This window comes from Melospiza melodia, chromosome 2 (assembly GCF_035770615.1).
Source record: "Melospiza melodia melodia isolate bMelMel2 chromosome 2, bMelMel2.pri, whole genome shotgun sequence".
Classification (NCBI taxonomy): Eukaryota; Metazoa; Chordata; class Aves; order Passeriformes; family Passerellidae; genus Melospiza; species Melospiza melodia.
In genome coordinates this window covers 119918016-119930136 of record NC_086195.1, presented here as the reverse complement: position 1 = coordinate 119930136, position 12121 = coordinate 119918016, and the positions used below count along the sequence as shown (strand labels likewise).

The following is a 12121-nucleotide window of genomic DNA, read 5'->3' as shown; positions in this document are numbered from 1 at the left end:
AATAATTGTGACTTTTTTCACCAACTGCAAAGTGATTAAATCTGAGTACAGCTGTATAAGAAAAAGGTAGTCATTCACACATTAGCTCCATGATTTCAGTGTTCGCACTACCAGTCCTAGATATACTTCTAACAGCTCATCTAAAAGATTTAGTTAGTCAACATCCTAAAAAAAATTTCAGCACATACCAAGAGCCCAACCAGATATTAGAACACTTCCCACCCATTCTAGTGCAAATATGTAAAAACTATGACAGATTCTGTGTAGAGAAAAAATGAAAAATTAAAAGCTTCCCTTAAAATTATATTCATGTGTTTGCATATGAGCTTAAGGAACTATATTTGCCCATACAGACATGAATGATGGATTTCCTAAGAAAGAAAGGGAAAGAAGCAAGGGAACACTGCAGATTTTTCTCCATCACATTCCTGATAGTTTGTTACACTTGGAGTCATACAACAGAAAAATGCCACACCATTTCCAGGCAGCAGGAGCATCAAGGTAATATCAAACATGTGCAAATATCCTTAACTGTTGTATCAAACAATCTCAGAACAACTATCGCCAGGAAAAGCGTTTCTGGTTTCCGTGATTGCTTCAATCAGTAGCATTTTTTTCAGAATGAAATGCTTTTTAGTTTTACCAATAGCAGTATATTGGTGGAATCAGAAGGATGTATTTCAGCCTGATTAGACCAAGGTTTTCTGCTGTCTGGAGCAGTCGACACAATTTTCAGCAAGCAAACATCTATACTGCAGCTTGCTTAACATCTTCATTTTCAGAGAAACAATGTTTCCTTTATTTCCTTTCAAAAGACAAGTTTTCTCATTGAAACCAGCCCTGCTTTTTTTTTTTTTTTTTTTTTTTGCAAAGCTTAACATTTTCATTTGGGTTCTTATGAAAATCTTTCTGTGGCCTTGTGTCTGCAGATTATATAAATAAAACAGGAGACCATAATGAAATATATAAACTGTGCTGTCATGAAACACATTAAAAATGCAGCAGACCTGATCACCTTTCTGGAATAAGAGTAGAGCATCAGACAAAAATCTTTATAAAGTTCTGCTGAGAAAAATTATTTCATATAATGCACTACCCACTCAAAGGGATTCTCTATAAATGTGTATAAAACTTTTCAAAAGCCCTGTCCAGGTCTGAATATCTGTGGAATATTATTGACAAAGGTGACAACTGAAATACTGATTCTTTGATTAAATAGCATGAAGGATTAATTCAAGAAAGTTCAGTAGAACTGAATCACTGAATCAAAGTCAATTTTTGGTTTGCTCCAGAGCCAAGGACCCTGAATGCACTGGGGAAATTCAGAGAAAGAAGAGAGAACTTCACCATTGATAAAGCACAGAAAATGGTGTGGGTGAAAGAGGTGTGTATCAACAGGGGGGGGAATAATGTGTCACATATGTTAGTAATGTTCAGTAATGAAATCCCAAACCATATAACAGAGTGAGCTTTAGACATTTATCTTGAATGCTTCACCTGTGACCATGGACCATTACCTCAGCACCATTTCTGTCTAATTAGGTAAGGTAATTACTGAAACTAGTGAGATGTGGCCTTAAAGGGGGACTCCCCAGAGAGATGACCTCAAGGCCAGAGACACCAACCTAAATATGCTCAAAGCAACAGGTTTTTGTTATGAAATTAGAATCCCAAGAACCATGTCTAGAGCCAGGGCTATCAGTGCCTTCTGTCTTCCTGCTCTAGAGTTGGAGCTGACTGCAACAGAGATTCACTTGCTAATCTGATGGTGCCCTGATCCTTTTGAGATGCCCTGTGACATCTCTCAGACACCAGCACACAGCTGATGGATATGATTTACCCCCCTACATCCTTTTGATCAGCACGTGGATAACATGAAGGCTGCTGTGTGCCCCCTCAAACAGCAGTTGCTTAAGCAACTCCCTCGAGCTGCTTACACATGAGCTTGGTTGTGCTTACACGTAAGCTCCAGTTCATCCAGTCAATCTAGCAAATGAAACCTAGAGAATTATCCACCACCTCCTAAAATGGACTCCTGTAGATGTTCTGAATTTGTTTCCAGACTCCACCAACTGCATGGACTCTATTCTGACCAACTCAGACACCTAGCTCAAATGTAGACACTGAAATTATAGTCACCACAAATCAGAACAAGATATATCCAGACCCTGCAAGTCTCAGGGTAGATTTTGATGGTGTGAGGCTGCTTGGCAATATAAACAAAAGTCTTGCTGGCATTACACCTTCTTACTGCAGTTGACACATATAGTAGAGTATAGACTTTGTTAGGGTCAGGTTGAAATTGAAGCATGAACGGGTAGTCTCATTTTTTATCATACTACATAGCCAGGGTTCTCCTTTAGGTACCTCTCCCTGAGACTGTGAGAGTTTATATTACTTTCAACTGAATTGCTCTTATGTCTTCAAAAACTATCTATTGACCCTGCATCCAGCCTGCCATCTCTGCTGCAGTATCTCACCTCCAGCAAACAGGCCACAGGAGTCAGTCTATTGAAAGTAGGACCCCTCCTTATTTCCTGTAGTTAATTCTCCCTCTTTGTCTGAATGGCTAAAGCTCTGTGAAAAGGATGGATCCTAACCTTCATGGAGCAAGGACTGTAAGTCAGATCTTTATTTATCTAGAGCGATCCATTCTGTGGATTACTTATTTAATATAAGTTGACTTCTGGGTAAGCTCAACAATTACACTGTTACTTGTCTGATTATGATTGCATAATGATTTGTCAATTAAGGCTCAGTACATTTAGAGATTAATTGCCAGGAAATTCTAGCTGTTAAATTTCCATAAAAAACTTCTTTTTTTTTTCCTTTTAACCTTGTTTTGCCTTGTTATCCTTCCTCTCATGTAACAGGTTGATGTATATGGGCTGATTTAAATACTACAGGAATAACAGAATTTTTCCAGAAGTATTTCAATCTAACAGTATTGGGAATGAAAGTATGAAAAAAAATACTTAATCAATACTTGAGCCCCAAATGTTCCTTTTTCACAGTTTTGGGCACTTGATAAAAAGAGATTACTTGTTTCTGTTCCAATTTCATTAAAAGCTAGCAAGCTGAAATATCTGGCTTCAAGGCTAAATTAGTCTCTTGCTGTTTTATCCAAGTATGAAACAAGATAACAGAGTTGGTCAGTTACAGAATTTTTCTTTTAACATGTTCTTCTGGGAAGGTTCTTTGGCTAATTGGAAATGTACTTTACATACTGATCTTTCAGAATACAGCAAATATTTCATTTTCAAATCTTTTAAGACTATCCTCCTCTTACCAACAGGTTGCTAATATGGCTTTGACTGCTATGTGACTTGAAGCTTTTAGGTGGTGTTTTACATATCCCCATTCCTGTTCACTATCCAAGCATTTTGGGATAACAAACATATAGGAGGCAGATTCAGGTAACAGACTTAGCACGACATTTCAGGTGTTTGAATGCAGATATTTGCTCATGCATGGAGCATGAGCTGTTAGTGGAAACCACAGAGATCTAGACCTAGAGCCAGCTGATTCTAAGGGTGTGATTTAACTCTCTATACTGAGGTGTCTAAAGCCATTTGAGATGAGATAGGCTAAAGAAGAGCAGAACAGAACACTACTTAAGCAATGAACACTGAAGCAGTAGATGGTGAACTGAAAACACAAAGTTGTAAGATTAGCAGCCTAACTGCTAACCAGGATCTTCTACAGCAGCTCAAGAAGCAGCAGATTGTTATGTTTAGGCAACTGAGGAGTGTCTTAAAATATTCATTTGAGAAAACAGAGGTGTTCAAGAGCTGAATAGCTCTTCAGGCTTCACTGACAGCACTGACTGGATAGCATTTGACTGTGGGCTTCATTCAGTTACCGACATGTGTGCATCCAGTGCCATTTAAATATCTTATGGTATCCAGTATAGCCTTCAGCTGGTGTGAAAAGGACAGTCAAACCAGGTATTTCTTCTTCATAGCAATTCAAAAATCATGAATAAAGGGAACAGACTATTCTACATGGCTTTGCAGGTACTTTCTAGACACCTGAAGGTTTTATCCAATTCCCAATCAAGTGTTCTCTTTTTTTTTTTTTTTTAACTACATGACCATACTTGTTTGTCCATTAATCTCAGGTATGCCATTTGCTAGATTTTCACTCACACTTACTTATTTTCCATAAACCCTTTTCTATTGCTCCATTACTCTTCAAGAGTGCTACCCTTGACCAAAAATACAAAGCTTAAGCATTAACAAAGTAAATCGGACTTCTTTTTATGATGAGATTTGTGGTTTTGTTTGTTTCTTTTCTTTTTCTCACAAAAAAGATCTTATTGGCTCATGTTCAGTTTGACATCAACAACGCCTATATTTCTACACACAGAACCCTGGCATAACCTGGCATTCTCTATCCTTAATTTGGATAGGAATAATTAGTTGCACAGATGCTGTATTTTGAGCTTGCCCATACTGAATTTTATACTTTTTTCAGATACATTTTTTTTGCTACTTTGGCAACATAAATTTTAACTTCCATTCTATACTTCAACAGTATGCAGTTCCTCCAGCATTCTTGCATCTCCACCCAGATTTCTGCCATTATTGATGGGGGTTTTCCCAAGCTTATGATTGCTTCTCAGTAGTAACTATGGGAACAGATTTTTTCCCTTTGCCTAAGTTACACAAGATTATACAGCACAGTTTCTCTTGAAGGATAGGGGAAAAAACTAATCCAAAAGCTGTTTATGGCATGACTCTGAAGTCTTCTTTTAGTTTTATTCAATCAAAGCACACTAGGACTGAAATCTCTGAAATGTTCCCTGAGATATTGCGCTCAAAGAACTAATATCTCCCCCTGAGAGTTCAATAACCTCAAAGCCAAAAACATGCCTAACTTACTTTCCAAAAAAATGTAGCAACTGGCCCTAATTACTAGGACTGCAAAAAAAACTCTTGAGAAGAAACTTGAAAAGTGTCTGCTGACTTTATGTATCTGAGCTGCTGGCATGCTTTAGATTTAGATTTAAACATGGTTTTGAGAAACAAATGTGATGTTTCCCTGCATGGAAATACTTGTCATAAAATGTCATCATTAATCAAGCATTTTTATAATGTCCTGTATCAAAGCAATAGTAAATTCAGTATTGTGTCTTTATCAGTGAAAAAAATTAAATGTTTCAGAAAACAGCACAAGAAACATGCTGTTCTCTGTGAGTTCCTAATGCCAAGCTGTCTTAAACCCTGAAGCATGAGACTTTTTTATTCCTTTCACTAGTATTTTTAAGAAAGAACCATTAATATTCTGAACATTTGGTCAGTCACAGAAATATGTACTCCTAGTTTTTTTAGACTCTCTTTTGTATTTGTCACATATCTCTTTGAATTTCTCGTTTTCCTGATTTTTTACAAATCTCTCATCTCTACATTACTAAGTCATGCATTTAGTGAAATATTTCATACTGAATTAAAAGGTGGCCTTGGACTGTCATAAAAGTCACTCCACAAATAAGTTCTCTCTATTCTCATTGTTGTCTAAACCAGCCTTCCTACAAAAGAATATCCAGTCCTGTGGAGGGGCAGGTGAGCCCTGGCTGACAAAGGTGACAGTAGCTGCAGGACAGAAGGATATAGGATTAGAGCAATTGATTCTCTATATAAAAAAATCTTCCATTCACAATGGTAAACGAGAACAGCAGCAGCTGGCAAACCCCCTCATACTAATTTCAATCCCAGCAATATTTACATTTTGTTCTGAAATACAACTTGTGTTTCTGTGTACTTTGAAACAGATGCTGTGTCCAAAGAGTGGGTGAAGTGATGCTTACAAACATGATTCAGCTGTGCTTCATTTGTTCTGGTGTGCTGAGACAGATGGAACAGCACACTCCTGTGGTCTGAACAGCACTGAAAATCTGAAGGCCCCAGTAATGAACAAAGTAATGGCCCCACATGTGCTGATGGCTTTCTGTGTTAGTTTGGTTTTGTCAGACATATTCCTATTTTGGTGTCTAACACCAAATATGTAAATAAACCTTGCATTTTGTAATCTAAAGACATTCAGTACTGTGAGTTGCTACTAACTTTTATTCTATCTTCAAGGAAACAAGCAGGGATTTAATTTTAATGCTTTAACAATGACTACAAATGCACTGAATGGCTATCTATAAAGTACTGCATATCTATCAGTGCAAATCAAGAGACAAAAGACATTACATTCACTATATAACAACAAAACAAACAAGCACTGAAAAGTTGCAGGGAGGAGTTTAGAAAATTGGTGGCTTTTTGACCTAGCATGTCAAAACACATTTATGAATGATCAGTTACTCTGTAGGTTACATTTAAACTCATGATTCAGAGGTGAATGACTTAATAGTTATTTAGATCATAGGTATTTAGGTGTCTAGTTAAGTTTCACACACATACACAAAAAAAAAAAATAAACAAGAAGGCAAATAATCTCAAAATGGTTTGGACTGGAAGGGATCTTAAAGACTACATTGTTACAATCCCACTGCCCAGTGCCAGGGACACTTTTGACTAGACCAGGCTACTCTAAGCCCCATCCAGCCTGGCCTTCAACACCTTCCAGGGATGAAGCATCTACAACTTCTCTAGGCAACCTACTGCCTCACCACTGCTAAGGTAAATAATTTCTCCCTATATCTAATATATCTAATTTCTTCCTATATCTAAATATACCCTCTTTCAGTATGAAGTCATTTGCCCTTGTGCTATCACTACATGTTCTTGTAAAAAGTCCCTCCCTACCTCTCTTGTTGGCCCTATGAAATGCTGGAAGGCTGCTAGAATGTTCTCCTCTCCAGGCTTTTCCCCAGCTCTCTCAGCCTGTTTTCACTGGAGAGGGGCTACAGCCCCTGATCATCTTTGTGACCCTCCTCAGGACTTGTTCCAACAGGTGCATGTCCTTCTCGTGTTGGAGGTCCCAGAGTTGAATGCAGTACGGAATGCAAGTCTGGAATTTTCATGGACTCCTGCTTCCAGGCTTTGTCAAGTAACTTTATCCAAACATGCAACACAGGCACCATGTTGTGACTGGTAAGAATAGTCAATTATTATTAATAAAACAGTGATTTTCATGCACAAGAAAATGAAACAGTAAATGTGCAAATGGCCATACTCACCTGTGGCAAAGACAACATTCTTTGACACCAGTCTGTATTCCACGATAGAGAACTGAGGAAGTTCAATCCTCTCCACGCCAGTGACTGCATTGTCTCCACCTCTCCAGTAGAACTCTATGTCATCAGTTGTGTAGCCATCTGCAGGCAAAGCAAGAGAGTCAGAAATAACAGCAGACTCAAACATAGCTTCAAACATGCAGCTTGTCATTTGTGACAACAAAAAGAATTGGTACAGCTGGAAAGCTGTATGGTATTTTGCCTGTAGGAAGGTCTCCCAAATTGCTACACCATTGCAGTCTGCCTGGGAATTTTAGGCAAAAAACTCAGCTTTCTTTTTATTTTACCTTTTTTTTATCACTCATGTATTATTCACTAATGGTCACAGTGAGAAGAAAACACTATCCAAAATTTAGGATATCAAATGCATTTAGCACTGAAACTAAATGTATATTTACACTGATAACCACCAGAAGAAGGCTGATTATTCAGTGAACACAGAGAAACATAACTGGGGCAGACCTTTTCCACTCACAGTGAACTGTGAGTTGCATCATTTCCACTAGCTTCCACTAGTGGAGCACTACAGCTGAATATGGAATATATACTGGTGTTTTCTGTATATGGCCCACATTTTCCAGCCAGTAGCAGAAATGGACCAGGTACTTCTGAAGAGCAAATGTACATCTGAATATTGCAATCCTAGGACATGACTAGGTGAAAAAGAGAATGCTGTTCTTTTTGTACACAATTTCAAATCATAAATGGGGTCAGTCTGAAATCTCATGGTAGGTCCTGCACCAAGATGACCCATACTTAATAAAGTGTACTGAAACAAGAGTGTATCACAGTGTTTGCTCTCTTGAAAATAAATCTGATAAAAATACAAATATTCATCTCTTGTGCTGAAGGTAAGCATCCAGTCACTACCTCTGCCAAGTCAGGCAGGAATGCTAAATGACTTCATTCTGTCCTCACCTCATTTTTCTAGGATGTATTCATCTATCTAGGAAGGAGTAATATCTTTTAATAATTCACATAAACAGAAAAACAAAAAATCCAAATGGTGATAATTACATGATTCAAATAGTGTTCATAGACACACGAGTAAATATTAAACAGTCCTATAAAACAACCAAAAAACCCAACTCTATCCAAATTGGATTTCATATGCATTTTCTTAGGTACGTACAGCTTTCTATTTCCAGAGTACAGTTTTGTTCATCTAATGGGTATCTTCTCAAGTCCATCATACATGCTGCAGTGGTTGTGATTCTGAAATACAAGCATCAAACAGTTTTACCATACAGCCAGTAATCCAGGTTTTGGGTGATGGGGTTATCTTCCAAAGTGAAGACCTTCTGAAGAATAGCTTACAATAACTGAGAATCTGGTCCATATTTTTACATTGAGCAGCAATTATACTGACTTTCAGTGGAACAACTGGCTGTGAACTACCCTTATGCAACCAGCCCCCTTGGGTTTCAATGGATCTATCCTCATATGCAAATATTACATGAACATTTGCTGAGATTAATAGATACAACTTTATAACAGAAACCATGAAGTGAAATAGTCTGCTACAAATATCAAAATGATTGCAGCTGCATGAATAACTGATTTCTTGGTTTTGTGGCAAGTCTAGAAAAAAAACCCTGAAATGTTGAAAAAAGGTTTACGTCTAGCAAAATGCTTTGTTTTAAATCTTACTTCTCTGGTGTTCAAATGGAAAGAGGATTTTGTTGTGAAGCTCCATATTGTATTTTAGGTTTTCCTCTCAAATACCAAAACACTTTCACTTCTCTGTATATTTAACCATTTAGCACCCTAAGGATGGTTTTGCAAAACATTTCACTACTGATGAATCAGCTTTATTTATCAACCTCTTGTAGATCAGGAGAGTCAACAACAAACATGTGCAACCAGAACAACTGTCTTAACAGCTTCACACAGCACTGCCACTTCATTTTGTAATTAATGGATTTATATATTTGTTCTAACTTTAGACACATAAAACCATATGCTCATAATTAATCTGCAGCATATTCTGATGTTTTTGTGAATCACAGCCTTCACCAAGGGTATGTACATTATTATGCATCATTGTTTTTATAATGGCTTCGTATAAATTATCTTCTGACTCTGACTAGCTCCATTCCTTACTGATCCTTTTTTGATATAAACAAGACGTGCAGGTTGCACAGTTTGTTCCTAAACAAATAATATTCTAGTGATAATTTACGCTAATAAATACAAGATGGAAAAATTCCTTAAATGCACCTCTAAAAGCTAGAACCCTCAATGTAATGTTTTTTTCATGGGTTTTCTCTGAAGTTCTTTCTTGTACCCATTAACCTTCTCAAATTACAGTCTTCTAGTCTAGTAAACTATTTTAATATTCCAGGGCAATGTTTCAAGAGAAAAAAGTAGTAGGTGCCTTTCTTCACATCTTTCACAGTAAAAAAACCCCAAAACCCTATGTTGTTATTATGAATGTTCTATCCAATCTCAAAGAAAAGGAAGGAAAGAATGGTTATGCTTAGTATATAGGATCATTTTAGATTAATAACTACATAATATTTGAAGAAAGGGATTAAGACCATTATTGCTATCTCATGAGACAACAGAGACCACCCTTCACTGACTGAGAAGGCTCTTTTGCAAGAAAATATTGTCATTTCTTTGCACAGGGAGAGACAATTGTATGAGAACAAAGGCAATGAAAGAGGAAGGAGAGGAAAAAGCTCAAGGATCTGTTACTCAGCACATCTTCTAACTTGTGTTCCTACCAGCGGCCAGTGAGAAAGGCACACACCTGATCTTTGTGCTTTCCAGCCTTACCTACAACATGGTCATGTGTTTGTCACCACTGGTTCCTCTGACTGTCCTCTGAATAGTCTTATGCTAGTCCCACAGGATTTCAGGTCCTAAGTATTGTATCACAAGAGGATACTTAGGTCAGCCTTCCTCCAAGCTGCATCTGGGAATTGCTCTGGTTCCTCTGGTAACACAAATTCCAGTGGGCTGGAGCTGTGTACAAACAGCAGTTCCTCAGTTGCTCTGCAGTTTAGGGAAATGTCTTCTCTGCAACCAGAGAACCAGGCAATCTGCAAATGCCTTTCTGGAACTTCAGCCAGGGTGGTAAAGATGCAGAGCTATTAACTATGGAGGTGATTAATCATCTGGGTTGTTTAACTTGGAGAAGAGAAGGTTCTAGGGGGATCTCATAGCAGCTTTTCAGTACCAAAAGATAGACTACAAGAAAGATGGACTAGGACTTTTTAGAGGGATATGTAGTGGTAGGACAAGGCGTAATGGCTTTACACTGAAAGGTGGTAGATTTAGATCAGATTTTAGGATGCAATTTTGACTTTGAGGGTGGTGAGGCACTGGAACAAGTGGCCTGGAGAAGTTCTGGATTCTCCATCCCTATAAGTGTTGAAGCCTGCACAGGGCTTTGAGCAACCTGATCTAATCAAAGATGTCCCTGCCCATGGCAGGATGATTTTAAGGTCCTTCCCAAGCCAAAGCTTTCTATGATTCTTTGAATGCCTCCTCAATATGATTACTAAGAGCAGCTCTAGCTAAGCATATGAAACAAGGATTAACATACAGTCTTAGAGGAGAAAACTTATTCTTAAATCTGTGATTATGGATAAGCAAGCCATGATGCCCTTAACAAAGCCATACTGATTGTGCAATGAAAGGATCTTGCTCCTGAGTCACATAATAACTGTGTTCAAAGCAAAACAAGTAGGAATGCTTGGAAATTGTTGGTATGAAGGTTCTCTCCCATGCTTTAGAAGATTCGCCTACACTAACCTGGGTCTCATGTGGGATCCTGCAGCAGAATCCACATGAGCTAAGTTGATACAAAAGAGAATGCGCTAGCGGACTCTTAACTATTATGTTGCATAACTAGCTGTAAATGCCAGCCTTACAGAACACAAATTACTAATTTTACAATATTGTAAAAAATTATACAGCTGTCAAATTTATATTCAACTTAATAATTGTGTTATGGCTTTTAAGGAATGTATTTTTATTTTGGTCTGTTCACATACTCTAGGGGTTAGCATCACAAGTTCCAGTAGCAGAAACTGCACATTCTTGCTCAAGAAAATTTTTTACACTACAGAAAAATGAACTAGAAAAGAAGATACAGCCACAAATAGACAGAAACAAATTTACCTCATTTTTTCAAAGTAAGTTTAGTACTCAGAGGTCCCTCCTGAATGAACATTCAAGCAATAAAATTTAACTTGCACAAATACACACCAAAAGCAAATATGAATGGCTCAGGCTTGTGCATACTCCCAGGAAAAGCAGGTTTTTTATGGGAGAGGATGGTGCCTGACACAAGACAACAAGGTTTCAAGAACTCATCATCATGGCAGTGACAGAGGAAGGATTACGAGCCAGACAAAGATGAAGCGGGACACAGAGACCGGCACACATACAAATTGGGTCAAAGCAACACACAAAGGAAATGTTTTTAATTTTTTATAATTTCATACTCTGGTTTTCTTTCCTCTGAATATAGATTCTCTTATCCTTTTCTGGGCTCAGATTATACTGCTATGTTGTATAGGAACCCCATCTGTGATGGGCTGTGAGGTGCTGCCTATATAACAGAGAGAAGGATATTTTATGTCCCCAAAGCTTTTACAGTATAAATCAGTCTAGGCAATTTAGATACTTCATATGTGACTAGGTCAGAGTCCTGTTTACTTTCTTGATACAGAAATACATTCATCCAAAAAGAATAGAAGTAAGCATGGTTGCCTTGTCTGACTGATCACAACTAACTTCTTCACCCTGCAAACATCTATAACATTTCAAATATGGGTAATAATTATATGAGTCCTTTTGGATAAAATACATATATTCCTCAGCTCCATTTACTTTTAATGGCTAACATTGTACTGCCTAAAAACAAGAGGTTTATGCATGAGAAACACACAAGCAGTCAAACTCTATTTTTGATCCCCAGAC

The 12121-nt window shown here is 37.7% G+C and overlaps 1 protein-coding gene across 1 annotated transcript in view; it reads right to left on the bottom strand.

Moving 5' to 3' along the window:
• GABRB3 (gamma-aminobutyric acid type A receptor subunit beta3) overlaps nt 1-12121 on the bottom strand; it is a 115864-nt gene that overhangs the window by 22412 nt on the left and 81331 nt on the right. Inside the window, exons 5-6 of the mRNA XM_063149732.1 lie at nt 8319-8401; nt 7130-7267 (exon numbers count right to left, since the gene is read on the bottom strand). Coding sequence (XP_063005802.1) covers nt 7130-7267; nt 8319-8401 — 221 coding nt within the window. The remainder of the gene's footprint in view (nt 1-7129; nt 7268-8318; nt 8402-12121) is intronic.